Source organism: Talpa occidentalis, unplaced genomic scaffold (assembly GCF_014898055.3).
Source record: "Talpa occidentalis isolate TD23 unplaced genomic scaffold, MPIMG_talOcc4v2.1 talOcc4.17, whole genome shotgun sequence".
NCBI lineage: Eukaryota > Metazoa > Chordata > Mammalia > Eulipotyphla > Talpidae > Talpa > Talpa occidentalis.
In genome coordinates, this window is record NW_023601754.1 from 62,360 (window position 1) to 78,686 (window position 16,327).

The window sequence follows — 16,327 nt, forward strand, 5'->3', positions numbered from 1 at the left end:
GCGGCTCGGGCGCGCGCAGGTGGGCGGCGGAGAGGCAGGAGCGCAGATCCTCGCCCCCCGCCCCCCCGGGCCCCCCGGCCCCCCGGCCCGGGCGTCCTTGCTGCCGACTCCCAGCGCGGAGGCGCCGTCACGAGCCCGCGGGGCGGGGGGGACCCGAGGCGGGGCGCAGGGACCCGGGCGTCCAGGTCACACTCAGCGTCTCGGGCGCGGACGCGGCGCCGGGTCGGGCTGGGCTCAGGCTCGGGGACTGGCCGCGGGAGAGGTCGGGTCCTGCGCCTGCTCCCCAGCCCGCGCCGCCGCCCGCGCGCCGCCCGCCCCGCCCCGAGTCCCCCTCCGCCCCGAGTCCCCCCTCCGCCCCGCCCCGCCCCCCGCCCCGAGTCCCCCCGCCCCGCCCGCCCCCGCCGCTCCCGAGTCCCCCTCCGCCCCGCCCTTCCCCCGAGTCCCCCCCCCGCCCGCCCCGCCCCCGAGCCCCCCCCGCCCCGCCCCGCCCGGGCCCCCCCCGCCCCGCCCGCCCCCGAGCCCCCCCGCCCCGCCCCGCCCGGCCCCGCGCCACTTCCGCCGAGGAGCTCGGGTGCGCAGGTCAGTGCGGCCGGCCCGTCCTGGGGACCCGCCCGCGGGCCGACCTCTCGGGCCTTGGCCCCCGTGGGCCCCGAGGGGACGCCCGCCCCGCCCCGCCCGGCCGGTCCGGGAACGCGTGGCCCGAGCGCGGGAGGGCGGGGCGGGGCAGGGCCGGCTGGTCAGGCGAGGGCGGGGGGGGCGGGGCGGGAGGCGCGGAGGGCGGGGCGCGGGGCGACCTCTGTCCCCGCGAAGTCCGAGCCCCGCGGGCATGAGCTCCCGGGCAGCCCCGCGCCTGCGCACGCTGCAGCGACACCTGGGCTCCCCCGAGGTAGGGGCTCCTGGACCCGCACCCCTGTCTGCGGGTGGGGTTACGTGTGGGGGAGGGTGAGAGGGACCAAGCGGGGGAAGACCCGCCAGCCGCGACAGCCCGGTTCTGCAAGGGCCCAGGCCAGGCCCAGGCTGGGAGGGGGCCTGGCTGGGGAAGGGGCTCCAGTGGGCAGGGGAGGCGGCCCCTGGGGATGGGGTCGGGGGTGGGGTCGGGCCTGGCGGCACCTGTAGCTGCGCAGGGTTCCAGGGCCTTTGCTGATTCAGTGACTCAGGGCACCCCAGGCCCTGGGGCAGTCTGGCCTCAGTCCAGGGGCTGTTTGCTCTGAGGCCGTGTGGACACAAGGCTCACCCTACCCCTCCCGTGGCCCAGGGCAGAGGTATGGAGCCGGCCAGCAGCCCACTGACCACACACGTGCTGGACACGGCCTCAGGGCTCCCGGCCCAGGGCCTCTGCCTCCAACTGTCCAGGCTCGAGGACCACAGCCAGCAGTGGACTGAGCTGACAAAAAGGTAGGGGGTCCTGGGAGGGGGTTCAGGCCACCCCGAGTCCTGGCCTGCAGGGCAGAGGTGAGGGGCCCGGGACAAACAAGGATTTCTGGCTCTGAGGCTGGGCTGGGCTGACCACTGCCCACAGCCCCTGGAGCCCAATTCATCAGGGCTGGTGGGGTGGGCAGTGAAGGCCAGGTGTGGAGTCTTGTCTCCGAGTCTCAAGCAGGGGACCGAGCTTGGGACTGTGTGCCAGGCGGCCCGGAGCACCCATTCTGCTCCTCGCGTTGCCCGACACACCTGCCAGCCCCACAGCACCCCCCCAGGCCTGGCCGCCCCTGCCAGCCCCGCAGTCACCCCCACAGGCCCAGTGGCCCCAGCCGGCCCTGCAGTCACCCCCGCAGTTCAGGCCGCCACTGCTGGCCCCGCAGTCACCCCACAGGCCCGACCACCCCAGCAGCCCCGACCCTCCTCTTGGAGGGGGTGGCTCCCTCTGCCCGTACAGGTGGGGCTGGACCCCAAGGCCTGCAGAAGGTGCGTTCCACCCCCCATGGCTGGCCTGTCCAGGCTCTCTGCCCCTAGCCCCGTGGACAGACAGAGACACAGGACTTGGTCCTTATGGGGTATGGCCGCAGGCCCAGGCCCCCTCGCTGGGGAGCCCCTGGAGCAGGCCGACGGGGCTGGCTGTGGACCAAGTGCGGCACGCGGGCCAGGAAACAGGCGCTGAGGCCACCAGACAGCAGACCCCAGCACTCTGCTTTCAGAGTCTGCATGGGTGCTGGGCAGCGTCTGGGCAGTAGGGCAGGCACAGAGCGCTGCTGCACGGGGAGGCTAGGCTGTGCTGCCCCTCCCAGGTGGGCCTGCTGGACCCCAGCAGGGCCCGGCTGCCATGGCAGCACCTGTCCTCTTCCCCAGCTACACCAACCTGGACGGCCGCTGCCCGGGGCTCCTGCCCCCAGGCCAGATGAAGGTGGGCACCTACAAGCTGTTCTTCGACACGGAGGGCTACTGGAGGAGGCAGGGGCAGGCCAGTTTCTACCCCTACGTGGAGGTGAGCCCCGCCACTGCCCGGGCGGGCCCTGACAGCCGTGGCTTTGAGCTTCCAGAACAAAGGGGCCCAGCCCAGGCAGCGGGGACTTCACAGCCCAGGCCCCGGGCACGGGCAGGGCGAGGGTGACTCACCCAGGCGGTCGGCGCCTAACCCACCGCCCTCTCCCCTGGCCCCTGAGAGCTGGGCCCTCAGGCCTGCTGTCTGGGAGAGTCGGCCCCCTCAGCCCTTCTCGGTGGGCACCCAGGGCCTCATGCAGCACCCTTTCTGCTCCGCAGGTGGTTTTCACCATCACAAATGAGACCCACAAGTTCCACGTGCCCCTGCTGCTGAGCCCGTGGTCCTACACCACATACCGGGGGAGCTAACGCTGCGCCCCGTCCGCCCACCGTCCACCCACCATCCACCCTCTGCCAGGGCGGCCAGGGGCCCCGTGGCCAGGCCTGTGATTCGGTGCCAATAAAGGTGGTGCTGGCCTGCCACTGTTGTCTCCAGCTGCTGCAGCAAAGCCTGTGGAGGGCAAGAAGGGCAGCCTCGGGGTGGGGCTGGGGCTGCCCCCACAGGCAAGAGGACATGCAGCAGATGTGGAGAACCTTCATTTGCTAATGACTGAAGCCTCGGAGGCCCTTGTGTGTGAGGGCATCGTTCAGGGGCTATGTCGGGGTGCCCACGAGCCCCGCGGGGCCCTGGCCCAGCATCTGCCCCACCACAGCCGTCTCCAGGGGCTTGAAGCCCACATTGTCCAGGGGGATCCCAAAGGCCAGGAGCTTGGCCTCGTAGGTCCGCAGCAGGTCGTTGTGGGCCTGTGGGCGGAGCATGGACACCGGTCAGTGACCTGCCTAGTAACCATGCGGCTGGGGCAGCAGATAGCTCCTCCCTGCCCGCCCCCGCCCCGCCCACACAGGCCACAGCCCTGGCCCTGTTCCCACTCTGGGAAGTGGATCTCTCTGGAGGGCAGGCTCCGGGCAGGGTCTAGAGAGTCCTGTGTATGTGTCCAGGGAGGCCAATGCCAAGGTGAAGCAGGGCCAGCTCCAGAGAGTGGCCCTGGGCCGGTGCCTCACCCTTGCCTGTGGCCAGATGCAAGTCCAGCCCTACCACCCAGGGAAGCAGAGGCCCTGCTTCTGTGCACACAAGTGGTGGGCACCAGAGCATGGGGGGGTCCAGGTGAGGCTGGGAGGGTAAGGGAAAGCCAGGTGGCCTGGACACAGGAGCCCCTCCCCACCCACGGGCACAGCCTCCCTAGCTCCCCTGGGGTGGGCCTGAGCCTCTCATGGGGCAGCTCCTGGTGAATGTGCCCAGGGCCCCCGGGGAAGCCAGGCAGGGTCAGCACTGACGCTTTGGCCTCCCCCAGGCAGGGTGGTGGCTACTATTAGCCTTGGGAGGGGCTGGAGAAGACCACGTCTGCCTTGCCTGCTGGAGGTCGTGGCATCAATCTTGGGGCAGAGGAGGCCCCTCCATGCCCCAAAGGCCAAGATAGCACTGGGATGGAGACAAGGGGCCAGGGAGGCCACTGGGGGGACGAGACTGACGTGCACCCACCCAACCTGGCCAGGGGCTCCAAGACAGGCGGGGCGTGAGCGGGTCCCACCTGGGGCCCAGGGGGAGATGGGGGGCAGGGTGGGCACCCACCTTGCAGACGCGGGCCAGCTCATACTGCAGGTCCTTGATGGTGCTGTTCTTGGACTCCAGGACGTCCTGCAGTGAAGGCTGGGGTGAGACTGAGCCCTGCATGGGCGGAAGCCAGTGGGGTCTGGGGGCCCCATGGGGCAGCCGGCACAGAACCGTCTCCACGGCCACAGTCTCCAAGGTGAAGGGCTGGCTGGCCTGGCTCTGCAGCCCCTGCCACCAGTGCAGCTCGGGAGGCACCGCTGTGGCCGGCCCGAACCCAGCACAGCTGCAGTGACCGCCATGGGCAGGGCTGCTGTCCAGCCTGGCACGGCTGAGCCCGGCCACTGCCCGGAATGGGGAGGGACAGACTCCTCCCCTTTAGGACCACAAGGCTGGGCCAAACCCCAAAGCCTGTCCCCACTGAGCCCAGAGCCTCAGCCCCCACAGACGCTCATCCTCAGCCAAAACCACTGGCTTGGACACCCAGCCCCGCCCTTGCCCACACAGGTGCCGCCGCCCCCACCTGCCCACCTGCCACACAGTCCTCCCCCAGAGCCTTCCATGGCTGCCCCCCAGCCCCAAACTTGGGGTGCAGCTGGCCCCACTCACTGCACCTCAGCCTGTATCCCTCCAAACTGGATCCCAGAGCAGAGAGGCACTGGCCTCCCCTTGCTGGGCCTCTCACCCTGGCTGCGCCCAGGGCCTGCAGCTGCGAAGCCCACCCGAGACCCAATGGGCAGGGCCTCAGGAAGGAGAGGTCGCGAGGGGCTGAGGAGCCACTAAGACCCCAGAGAGGCCACCCAAGGCCGAAGAGCTAGGGCGCACGGGGCCGCCATGGCCTGCATGGGCCAGGAAGGAGGGTCCCCAGGGCAGGGGCTCGGGCACTGCGAGACCCACCTCCAGCTTCCGGGACACAAGGGTCAGGGCCGCGGGGTCCAGGTTGGAGGCCGCCAGCACCTCGCTGAGCTGCACCTCCTTCTTCTCCACAGCGGCACCGAGTGCCTGCAGCTTGTGCTCCAGGACCAGGTTCCGGAAGCCCGCCTTCTGCTGCACCTCGAGCACGGCCGCCACGAACCTGCGGTAGAGCTCGTCCCGCTCCTGCTGCACCTGCCAGCGTCAGGGGTCAGGTGGCTCTGCCCGCCATCAGCACACAGAGGTTGGGGGCGGCCTGTGTCGGCCTCAGGCCAGCGTCGGGGCCGAGCAAGAACACAGGCTCTTCCCCAGCAGCCCCAAACCCGTGTGGAGGACCCCAGGAGGAGCGGGGGTGGGGGGTGGGCAGCTGGCGACAGAGCACCCGGCCACTGCACACAGAGGGACCAAGAGCGAGCAGGGCCTGCTGGGAGTGGGGGGCTATGTCCTGTGCTTTCGGGGCTGCCCGGCTGCGTCTGTGTGGGCATCTTTTCCTTCACTGATCTGCCCTTTCAAGAGGGCAGCTCCTGCCTGCGCAGATGTTGCTCCTTAATAAAGTCACCGAGCCACCGCACAGGAAGTTCTGCCAGAGCCTCCCTCAGAGGACCCAGGCACCCCCTCACTGAGCCCCAGCCCAACGGGCAGCGCCCTGGATCACCCTGGGGCGCCCAGTCGTGCCCTGGCCGGGGCCTCCCACCAGCTATGGCCGGACCCCCACTAGGCCGGAGGCAGAGCCAGTGCAGCCCCCAGCCTGGCACGGGGCCATGCCCGTCAGCCCACAAAGGTCCTTTCTAAAGGCCTTATTTTCCACTGACTTCTGTTCACCTGTCTGGCTTTGGGGTTGTGTCCCACCTCCACCAAACCAGTGCTGTGGCCCCCCACGCCTCCTCCTCCCTCCCAGAAGCACCCCCTGACCCCTTCCTTTTACTGCGACTAGAAATTAAGGGACTTCACAAGGTGTGAAAAGCGATCATCCCCCTCACCCGCTTCCCGCGGCCGCCCTCAAGATATCTGGGATGACCCTTCCGGGTGCTGCGCATGGATCCCCAGGCCCAGAGAGCGGACCCGGGGTGGCCCTGCAGGTGCCCCCCTTTCAGGCCAGGCCTGTCTTTGCGGCCCCGCCCCCTGCCCACAGGCCCCGCCCCTCCCGCGGGCCCCACTGCTCGGGCTCCACTGCTGACCAGTAGGCACTGCGGGTCCCTAAGGAGGTACTGACTTTGGCAGAAGCACATTCCCTTGGGACATTCCTCCTGGTCTGGCGGGCAAAGAGGGCAAAGCCCTGGTCACGGGCTCCACCCGGGGCGCAGGGTCTATGGCCTGACAGGTTGGCCAGCCCAGTCGGCCACCTGCACGGAGGCGGACACGGAGGCACCACAGAGGGCATCTTCAGGAAGGGAGGTCGCCCAGGCCTCCCTGCAGCCCCGGCTGGGTGGCCCAGGGCTGCAGCCTCACGGGAGCACCCGCACTGCCCAGGCCGAGCCCCACGGCCCCAACCTGTGCAAGCCACGTGCAGCTCCGCTGGCCCTACTGGCGGCCACCCCTCGCCCCCTCCCCCCCACTGCATGCCCCATGCCCCCTGTCGTCTATCCCTGAGGCTTAATGCGCCGCCAGGGGCCACCCAGTCCGCCCTGAGGGCAGGAGGTCCCCCAGCCAGCAAGCGGGTCTCTAAGGGCCGACTGTGAGGCAGCGAGAGCAGTTCTGGAGATCTGGCTCTGCCTCCTTGGACTTCTGCAACTCTCAGTGAGGGGAGGCAGGGCCTGTCCTGACCGCCCAGAAGCAGAAAGCGCTGGGCCCAGAGACGGCGGGAGACCAACAAAGACACCCGCCCCCCCCACCCCTGGAGACCAATGGAGACCACCAGAGAGAGCCCCAGAGACCCCCGGAGAGCCCTGGAGACACCACCAGAGATAGGAGACTCCCCCAGAGGCCACCAGAGACCCCTGGAGATGGAAGGAGACCCCCCTGGAAAGCGCCTGAGACCCCAGAGAGCGCCGCAGTGGGCACGGCTTCTCAGAAGCATACGCCGGGGAGGCGATTCCCACCCAGCCCACCCGCAGGGCTGCACAGGACTGCTCCCCGGCCGCGGTCGCATTCTGCACATGGATTTCCTGGCCAGCAGCTCTGGGAACGGACTTTCCTGGCGCCACAACCCTGCCTCATACATGTGGCCCAGCAGCCCTGGGGATCAGCTAGGCTGACACCGGGGTCACAGCCACACCGAGTGAGTTTAAGGTGTGCTCTGCCGGGCCCACCTTCCTGGCACAGAGGAAGTCTGGAGGGGGCGGAGGAAGCTGCTGGCCTGGCCTGCACAGGCAGTGGGGGTCCTGCACCCCTCACAGAGGCTGTACCCGAGGCCTCATCTCCAACGGCCCCTCAGTTTTGCGCTTGAAAACACACCCATGCACAGAAAGACCCTCGCCATCTGGGTGAGCCTGCAGGGACCCCGGTGGCCCCACCTTGAGGAAACGCTGCTCCAGCACCTCATGCTCCCATTGCAGGCCCTTCAGCTCCTTCTCTGTGACCTTCAGACGTGCTTTTGTGCACTGGGGAGAGGAGGCAGGGACAGAAAGGGTAGAAGTCAGGCAGTCCCAGGCCACAGGGCCTGGGCCATGGCACAGAGAGCTGCCCAGAGGCAGGCCCAGGCCCTCCAGGGAGGGTGGCAGGGGCACCGGTCCCGGAGCACGACACCCATGAGGGGCTGCTGCCAGCCCTGCCGGTGGCAGGACGGGCACCCCTCGCGGAGCCTGCCAGAAGTTGCCGCGGAGGGTGCCGGACTCACCACCAAGATCTGCTTGTCCCTCTCATAGCTGCCCAGCTTGCGCTGCAGCTCCCCGATCTCCTCCCGCGCCCTCTGCAGGGGGTCTGCCAGCCGCTTGTTCTGGAGGGACACCTCCAGCATCTCCTTCTCCATGCGGTCCTCCTTCTTCCGCATGTCCTCCATCTGCTCCTGTGGGCACGCACGGCGGGGCTCAGCCGGCGGGCCGGGCCTGTGGTGTGCAGCTCAAGCGCGCCTGCGGCTTAGGCTGAGGCCGCATTTCTCTGCTGCAGATTCCACAGGACCGAGGGGCCCCCACCGGGCTTCTCCAGGACGCAGAAGCCGTCTCAGCGACCAGGCGCCTCCCCCAGCTCCCAGACCACTCAGGCCACAGGAGAGGGCGCAGCCAGCACGATGGGGCACCTTGAGGGAGTTGATGAGCGCCAGGTTGTTGAGGGTGATGTCGTTGTAGTAGTTCTTGATGTCCGTGAAGGCCTCCTCGTGCCGCTGCATGAGCGTGTTGATCTGGCCGTTCTTGCGCTCCTCCACCTCGTGGATCTCCGTCTTCCTCCGCAGGTCCAGCTCGTCCCTGAGCAGCTTCATCTTCTTGTCGTACTTGGCCTCGATCTCTGGGGGCAGCAGCACACAGCGCGGCTCAGCAGGGCAGGGCGCGGTGGAGGTCGAGGCACAGGCGCCCAGCTCCGCCCGGAAGACGAGGCCACGCCCCGGGGTCCCTTGGTCCCCCCAGGCTGCATCGCTGCCCCCAGTTGCCCTGGCTCTGGGCTACGCTGGTCACCGACAAACTCCCCCAGATCGGGAACCACGGTGAAGACTATTCTGCCACGCTGGCCACGAGACTGGGAACCATCCCTTCTCTAAGTGGCGCGGAGTCAGGACAGGTCGGCGATGGCGGCCACCCCGGTGGTGGTCACCCGCACAGCAGGTCGCCCTCCGCCTCGGGTCTCCTCCAGCGCGCTGCGGCCACTTCGTTCCTGCCGACAGCCCAGCCCACCCGCCGTGTGTGGGGACTGACCTCGCACCTGCCTCTCAAAGTCGTTCCGCATCTTGGTGATCTCCTCGGTGTGTTTCTGCAAACGCACAAGCGCGTTACTGGGCTGCAGCAGCCTCTCGCACCCAGCCCCAGCTCGGCAACCCGACCCCTCACCACAGGTGCTGCTAAGAGGGCGAGAAAGAGGCAATATTGCACAGCCCTCAGGGTGAGAACTGGGGCAGCATAACAGAGGGCGACCTGGATTGACCTGAAAACTCGAGAGGCCTCCCTGCGGGTCAGTCTCAGGCTGTCACTGCTGCAGCCTGAGTCCGATCCCCGGCCAGGGAGCTACCCACAGGGTGCAGCAGACCTCTCCTGCCTCCCCGCCGCTCCCCTCAGCAGTGGATTTCTGTGGATCTGCCTGTACTACTCCCCACTCTTTGGTGAGTCCTCTCACCCCCCCACCTCTGGCCTACACCCCAGTTCTTGTATGCATAAATAAATAAGTCTTTTTAAAAATTTTTTTCTTTAAAAAAAAATAATTAAAATTTTAAAAAACAACAACAAAATTCTGAAAACGTGAACACCATGCGCCCCAGGAGTCCGCTCCCGGCATCTACCCCACGAACACAAAACCACCAACTCAAGACACGACACCCTCCAGCATCCACAGTGGCAGGACTGACAACAGTCAGGGCAAAGACACCACCCCTGAGGGTCTGGTCAGAAAAATGGGGTCAGCCGCGCCAGGACATGCTCAGCCCGAGGGGAGACAGAGCCACTGGCGGTAACTTGCCGGAAGCACAGGGGGACAGCCCCTGGGCCACACAGGTCAACCTGGGCCCTTCCCATCGCAGTGGCCCAGACAGAGCCCCGTACTTGTAAAGACCTGGGGGCCTTAACAAGCAAGGGGCAAAGTTTCTGAGGTCGAGTAAGAGGAGGAGGAGGGAGGGGCTCGGGGCGTACGAGTTGGTGGTGGGAAAAACAAAACTGACAGAAAATAAAAAAACTAAAGAAAAACAAAAGAAAACTCCCTCGACCCAAACCTTCCGCGTCCCACTTCGGCCACCCCTGTCCCCCACCCCTGTCCCCCCAGGTGGCCTGTGAGGCTACCAGCCCTACCCTCGCCTCCACCATCCCCCTCCCAGCCAGCAGCACCCTAGCGGGCATTGGACGGGCTGCTCACTCTCTGTCCCTGGGGGCCAATGGGCACTGGCAAGCGCACGCCAGCCTCATCCCAGAGCCCAGCCTCGCCCAGAAGGGACCCAAAGTCCTGAGCTCGGCGGGCACGTAGGCCCAGCTGCAGGTCCAGGTCCAGGGCTGGCAAGCTGGGCATCCCTGTGGGCAGCCAGTTTGCTGCTCTGCAGGGATACTGGGCCTGGCCCCCATGGGGTCTGGCTGGCTGCCAACGTCTTTTTTAATTTCGATGAATTTGCCAACACGCAAGCATTTGTGCAGAAAGCCTGAATTCCCAGGCGCAGCAGAGGCGTCAGCCCACGGCCGCACACCTACCAGCCGCAGGCTCTTCACCACCACCTCGTTCGCCAGCTCCTGCTCCTTGAGCTCCACCTTCAGCGCCCGTGCGTCCTTGCGCAGCGCGCCCTCCTGCACACGGTGCTCCTTCTGCGCCAGCTTCATGACCACCGTGCCCTCCGCCTTCATCTCCGTCAGGTTGTTCTGGTGCTCGTACAGCAGGTGCTTCACCTTCTGCTTATACACCTGCGGGCGGGGCCTGTTCGCCACGCAACTGCACACGTGGGCACGGCCCCGCCCCGCCCACCCCGCCCGCACAACCCACATGCACACCCCACACGCACGCCACACGCACACCCCACACACACACTGCTCTTTCCTGGCCGCCCCTCTGGTTCCCAGGCGATGGCGCACACTGGCTTCTCCGCGTCGGCCCCTCACCTTGATCTCCACCTGGTGTCGCTCCTCGGCCTCCTCCATCTCCCGGTCTTTGTTCCGCAGCTCAGCCTTCTTCTCCTCCAGCTGCCTCCGCGTGATCTCCCAGAAAGTGTGGATCTTGTCCCGCTCCAGCTGGAAGTAGTTCCGCTCCTCCCGCTCCCGGTCCAGCTCCTCCCGGATGCGCCCGACATGCTCCTCCACCTGGGGCGGAGCAGCCCGTGAGGCCCCGGGCCTGCCAGCAGCAAAGCGGGGCCTCTCTCCCCTGGAAGCAGGAAAACTGAAAGGCAAGTCATCGGAAGCCAGGGGGGCCGAGTGGGGCGCACTGGGACCAGGAGGCATCTCAGGACAAGGCACCCCCCACCACAGCCACAGAAACACCAAAGGAAACCAGCCCAAGGCAATCCACCAGAGAACGATCCAGACACTCTGGCTGTCACTGGCCGGCGTGGCGGGGGTGCCACACAGCAGGCGCGGGCGGCTGCTGGTGCTGGCAAGCCTGCGTGCCCACAGGGGAGCCTGAGCATGATGTCCTATGCTTCCCAAAGGCACAGTGTGGAACCCGCCGTCACCTCCGAGAGGCAAGAGGAGCGAGGGCGCGAGTCCACAAGAGCACAGGCGGCCAGCGGGGCAGCCATGAGGACCCACAGGGCCGGGCCCTGGAGCGAGAGGGGTGGGGGGCAGCCTCCTCGGGGCCCAGAGTCCCTCGGGGTCAGCATCATGGCCCATCTGGGCCCAGTCTCACTTGTGGACACCAGGCCGAGCACGCCACGAAGGTGGAAATGGGGGTGATACGCAGCCTCCCCGAGGAAGGCGGCCGGAACGGCCTGCAGCACAGAGTAGCCTGGGGTCTCCTGCGAAGCAGTGGAGGGGACACGCCCTGGGGACCGGAGGTGCGGGGGCAGCCAGCAGCAGCAGGCATCCCCCACGGCAGTGCCGCCAGTGGCTACTCCTGGGACCACAAAGGGCTGCTCCTGGGACCAAGGAGAGGTGGGGCGTCTTCTGAGTGCGGCTGCCGCAGAGCTCCTCTCCAGCAAGCCCTGCTCCCTGGGACGCCCTCCGCCTGGAGAGGGGGGCCGCAGGCGCAGGGGGCAGCAGCGCCAGCCAGGGTCCAGCAGACGAGCCTGGAGCACAGGCCTGGCAGGCTCGCATGGTTTGCTCGCCTCCTCTCTCCGTTTTTACGGCTCTTAAAAATATCCGATTTCTAGATTCTCATAAACAGAAACAGCGCCGCCCCAGGCGCCCAGGGCAGCACCACCCCTCCGGCTGGCACAGGGGGACAGCCGCAGCTCTGATTCCAGGGACGGGGTTCCCAAGAAGGCCAGGGCTCAGCCTGAGGCGGCGTGCAGGCAGGGTGGCCTTCAGTGCAGGCACTGCCCTGAGAGGCTTCAGAAGCTGGCCCAACACTCCCCGAGGCCTCTGCTTCCTGAGGGTAAAACAAGGCCGCTCCACCAGCATGGCCTCCTGCAGACCCCCACTTCTGTCCACATGGCCCTGTCAGTCTCCCCGGGCTTGTTCTTTGTCAACTTCAAACTGCCAAAAGACCAGCCAGGGGTCTCCCCGGTGGCCCAAGCGGTTAAGACACAACCTGTGAAGCTGTCCGCAGCCTCTGCAGCACGAGTTTGATCCCCGGCCAGGGAGCTACCCACATGGCGCAGCAGACCTCTCTTGTCTCCCCACTGCTCCCCTCAGCAGTGAATCTCAGTGGATCTGCCTGTTCTACTCCCCACTCTGTCTCTGGTGCGTCCTCTCACCCCTCACACCCTGCACCTCTAGCCTGCAACCCAGTTCTTGTATGCATGAATAAATCTTTAAAAAAAAAAAAAAAGACAAGCCAGGGGAGGTATTAACACGTCACACGAGAGGGCAGGAGAGTCCGTGTCGTCTCGCGAGCAGGTGGGGTGTGTCTGTGGCATCACATGGGTGGGCGGGGCGTGTCCCTGGCGTCGGGCACTCCCGGGAGGCTGGGGCCACGACTGGCCAGGGCTGCGGGTGGACAGTCGGGCACAGCCTGCTTACCTGCTCCTTGCTCATGTCCTCAGGAGCAAGCCCGTCGACAACCGGGGTCCCTTTGGCTCTCCCCTTCTTCCCCTTCTTCTTAGGCGCCTTGGGCGAGGAAGAGAGGGCGGTAAGGGGCACGCTGGCCACCTGCCCACCAGCTCCCAGCGGCTTGGGAGCCAGGCCTGCTTCAGGCAGGCCTCCTTCACTGCCTGTGCCCCATGCACGCCCTCACTGGCCCCAGGGCGCAGCCACACCTCTGTGGGGGTGTTTTCCGCCTAAGAGAGAGCAGGAACTGGCTGAGCCTCCATTGGGCTGTGGCAGAGAACTCCTCAGTGTGGGTGCAAAATTAACTTCCTTAAAAGGAAGAAAAATAAATTGAACAAAGAAAAAAAGACACACACAGGAGACCCTGGCCCACAGGGCAGCCGGCCTGCTGACCCACAGAGGCCATCAGACACTCGGGGAGTGCGGGACAGCAGCCTCCTTGGTGTTGCTCTGTGAGGAGCAGGGAAACACTTCCTTGACCCAAAGAGAAACTCCCACAGATAACCTGGTGCAGTTGGGGAACACCCAGCGCTCAGGTCCCGCCCAGGGCCAGCCAGCGGCCACCCAGGTCCTGCCCGGGGCCAGCCAGAGGCCACCCAGGTCCCACCCAGGGCCAGCCAGGGGACACCCAGGTCCGCGCACAGCTGGTCTCAGCAGCCCACCTGGCTGTGTCCACACATGGCTAATAGCCTGGTGCTTACAAAAAAGTGATGTGGAAATCTCAGAAAACATGAAGCAAAAAAAGAGGAGAAACTGTCCCCATTCCTGAGGCAGGTGATGAGGGGGGTACTGGGTGGCCCCTTCCCAGCTGGTCTGCACCGAAATCTTCACACCTGAACCCCCATCCCATAAGTCCTCCCCCCAGCAGATGCCCAACAGCTGGGGGCCCTCAGCCAACTGCGGCTCCCCCAACACAGCCCTGCCAGCTGATACCCAGCAGCTGTCCCCACAGACAACTGTGGGGAGGGACCCAGGGAGGGGGGCAGGGAGGGGGCTGGGGAGGCAGGCGCTCCTGAGGGGCCCCCGGGGGCAGCGGGTCCTGTCCGGGGGCTCTGCCTGGGTGCCGCCCTCCACCCAGATCCCGCTGGCGTAGAGGACCCGCCAGACACCCCTGAGCCCGAGGCTCCGCTCCAGAGACCGCAGGGCCCAGGGAGCCTGCTGCACCGGCCGCCCTCCCTGGACGCCCCCACGACCCCGGCGGGCCCGGGTGCGGGAGCGCGGCGGAGCCCCTGCTGCGCGCCCCCGGGACGCCCCGCCGCGCCGGCGGGCCCAGGCCGCTGGGAGCCAGGCGCCCCCCCGCAGGCGAGACACCAGCCCTCGGCGCCCGGACCCCGCACGGGGACCCCAGAGCCGGCCTCGGCGCCCGGAGTCGGCGGGCACAGGCCGCGGGCGCGACGCCCCGCCCGGGCGCCCCCGCCAGGAGCCCCGAGCGCGACGGCCCCGCCCGGGCGCCCCCGCCAGGAGCCCCGAGCGCGACGCGACGCCCCGCCCGGCGGCCGCTCACCATGGCCGCGCCGTCCGCCCGCCGCGGTGCCCGCGCTCTGGCGCGCCGGGCGGCCGCGCCGTCTCCTGGCAACGCCGGGCGGCCCCGCGCGAAATCCCGCGGCGCCTCGCGAGATTGCCCGCCCGCCCGCCCGCCGGCCGCAGCGCGTCCCTAGCAACGCGGCGGCCCCGGGGTGGCGCGCCCAGCCCCGCGGCCCGAGCCGCGCGGAGGGACGGGCGTCCGCGCGGCGCGGGTCTGCGCGGGCAGGGGCCGCTGCCGAAGCAGGCGCCGCCCGCCGCGAGGGCCCGACGGCCCAGCGGCCCCCGCCGTCCCGCTCTGCCGGCCGCGCCCCGCGTGTCCTCCCCGCAGCCCGGACCTCAGCGTCCCCTGGACGGGGTTTCCGGCGGGTGCGTCTCCTCGTCTGTTTGGGGACACAGAAGGTTCCAGAATCTCCTCCCCCTGGAGAGAGGCTCTGGGCACAGCAAGGCCCGGAGGACTGTCCGCCTGGCTCACGCAGGGGCTACCGCGGGGCTCGCCGGCCGCAGGGGCCACCCGGGCCCAGGCCTGACCAGACACCCAGGCCCCGCTGGGTCCCCGGGGAGACCCCCGGGACAGGGAGCTGCCCGATTGACAGCAGGCCCCGAGGCCTCTCCTCTGTGGGGTCTGCTGCTGCCACCGCTGAACACCAGACCCCCTCCCCAGAGGGGCCCCCAGACCCGGGGAGCACTGTCCACACCGACCTTGCAGGCCGATGGCCAGGCAGTGGCGCTGGCTGGTGTTTGCTGCAGGTCTGGGGTCCTGAATTAAACCACAGTAACACATTAGCAATGATTCCTTCCAGGGCAAGGGGCAAGAAGGGAGGGCCAAGTCAGGAGGGGTCAGGCCTCGGCTGACAGAAGCCAGTGGTCTCACTGGGGTGGACCGCAGAGCTAAGTCAGCCTGGCCCAGTGAGGCCGCGCATCTCTGCTTCTCATGCAGACTTGCGTGGAGATTCTAGCAAAGCCCTTTGTTCACACGTGTGGCCGAAGAGTCCACACTCGCGTCCAGCTGTGCGGCTGGGAGCCCCAGTGAATGACCCGAGTCCCCGGCAGAACCACAGGCAAATGTCCCTCTGCACAAACCTCTGGCCTCGGCGCCTCCTGGTTGTGCAGGTCAGAGCCATGGCACGGCGCGAGCAGACCTGGGGGTCAGGAGGAGCAGACGGGCCCCGTTCTTGATATAAACAGCACAGCGAGCATCTACAAGTGCAATCACGGGGCGTGTGCAGGAGTCACCAGTCCTGGAGGGAGAAGCAGTGGCCACTGACTCTGGGCGACAGGCACAACGGGTGACCTTTGCTGGTCTCTATACTTCTGCTTGAAAATCTTCCTAGTAAAAAGTCAAAATACATACTCACTGGCTCTGGAGCCAGATGAGGCAGCGTGCGCCTCTCCGCAGCACCCCTGCCCCTCTGTCCACTCAATCCTCTCAGGAGTGGGGATGACCGGTAGCCCACAGTCGCTGGCACGGCTGCCGCACCTGCACAAGTGCCAACTGGAGTTTGATGGTGACAGCGTCTGCCAGCTCTGTCACTTGGCCAGGCCCCGGCCACCGACCCCGCCTGCCTGCACAGGGCCTGGGTCTGGCCAGACCGGCCCCAGCAGAGGTGGCCCTGTCTGGCCAGCCTTGGAAGCCACAGCCTTGCCCTGCCATCCTCCAGTGACAGGGCCGCCGCAGATTCATGCAGGAGTATGGAAGGGAATGGAAGCTTCTGGAAGCCATCGAGTTGGAACCGTTCCTGGGAACGTTCTGAGGACATACTGGAGGCAGCCGATGCCCTCCCACTGCCCCGACCCCCGAGGCAGGACAGTGGCTGCTGCTGCCCAGCGCCCACCCTGCAGCACAGCCTCGTCCCCAGAGGCCATCGCTGCTGAGAGGCCTGTCCTAGTGGCCCAGGCCGTCACTTTAGAGGGTGGCAAACAGCAGTTTTTTATTTCATGCGCTTTGCAAACCGGCCGCCTCGCTGCAGTGACCGGGGCTGCCGGGCAACAGCGCCCGCGCAGGGCCCTCCAACAAACCCCCGGCCCCCCAGGGCCGCCCCTGCTCGCAGCTGGAGTGGGACATCCTTCCCGGGCTGCTGGGGCGGTTCTGACAGGGAACGTGCATGTCTTGGGCTGGGGCCAGCGGCCGGCCCCCGGGCCTGCCCTCCCTGTGCCCCCTCCCCGCCCG

At 67.5% G+C, this 16,327-nt stretch overlaps 2 protein-coding genes across 6 annotated transcripts; one reads left to right on the forward strand and one right to left on the reverse strand.

The window, feature by feature from the left end:
• Positions 1-820: 820 nt before the first annotated feature.
• Positions 821-3,286, forward strand: LOC119248843 (5-hydroxyisourate hydrolase-like). Its single transcript, XM_037515716.2, has 4 exons — positions 821-886; positions 1,256-1,395; positions 2,287-2,422; positions 2,698-3,286. The coding sequence occupies exons 1-4, from the start codon at positions 827-829 to the stop codon at positions 2,785-2,787; spliced, it is 426 nt and encodes a 141-aa protein (XP_037371613.1). The 5' UTR covers positions 821-826; the 3' UTR covers positions 2,788-3,286.
• Positions 2,562-15,296, reverse strand: GAS8 (growth arrest specific 8). 5 transcript variants are annotated; one of them, XM_037515713.2, is made up of 12 exons: positions 14,141-14,155; positions 12,846-12,945; positions 12,610-12,696; positions 10,597-10,794; positions 10,195-10,401; positions 8,725-8,779; positions 8,115-8,320; positions 7,716-7,883; positions 7,393-7,479; positions 4,925-5,134; positions 4,049-4,114; positions 2,563-3,222 (listed from the first exon to the last, which is right to left on the reverse strand). In XM_037515713.2, exons 3-12 carry the CDS (start codon positions 12,622-12,624, stop codon positions 3,073-3,075), a joined length of 1,362 nt encoding a protein of 453 aa, XP_037371610.1. In that variant the 5' UTR covers positions 12,625-12,696; positions 12,846-12,945; positions 14,141-14,155; the 3' UTR covers positions 2,563-3,072. The 5 variants fall into 5 exon arrangements, with proteins under 5 accessions (XP_054552822.1, XP_037371610.1, XP_037371609.1 ...); XM_037515712.2 differs by lacking the exon at positions 14,141-14,155 and adding an exon at positions 13,299-13,620; XM_037515714.2 differs by lacking the exons at positions 12,846-12,945; positions 14,141-14,155 and adding an exon at positions 15,241-15,296.
• Positions 15,297-16,327: the final 1,031 nt, after the last annotated feature.

Bases quoted from the DNA above. Each gene is read 5' to 3' on its own strand.
- GAS8 (XM_037515711.2), bottom strand. The intron at 10,795-12,609 runs GTAAGCAGGCTG...GCTCCGCCCCAG, and splicing joins AGGACATGAGCAAGGAGCAG to GTGGAGGAGCATGTCGGGCG. The intron at 10,402-10,596 runs GTGAGGGGCCGA...CCCCGCCCGCAG, and splicing joins GACACCAGGTGGAGATCAAG to GTGTATAAGCAGAAGGTGAA.
- LOC119248843 (XM_037515716.2), top strand. From the start codon at position 827: ATGAGCTCCCGGGCAGCCCCGCGCCTGCGCACGCTGCAGCGACACCTG. The intron at 1,396-2,286 runs GTAGGGGGTCCT...CCTCTTCCCCAG, and splicing joins TGGACTGAGCTGACAAAAAG to CTACACCAACCTGGACGGCC. The intron at 2,423-2,697 runs GTGAGCCCCGCC...TCTGCTCCGCAG, and splicing joins GTTTCTACCCCTACGTGGAG to GTGGTTTTCACCATCACAAA.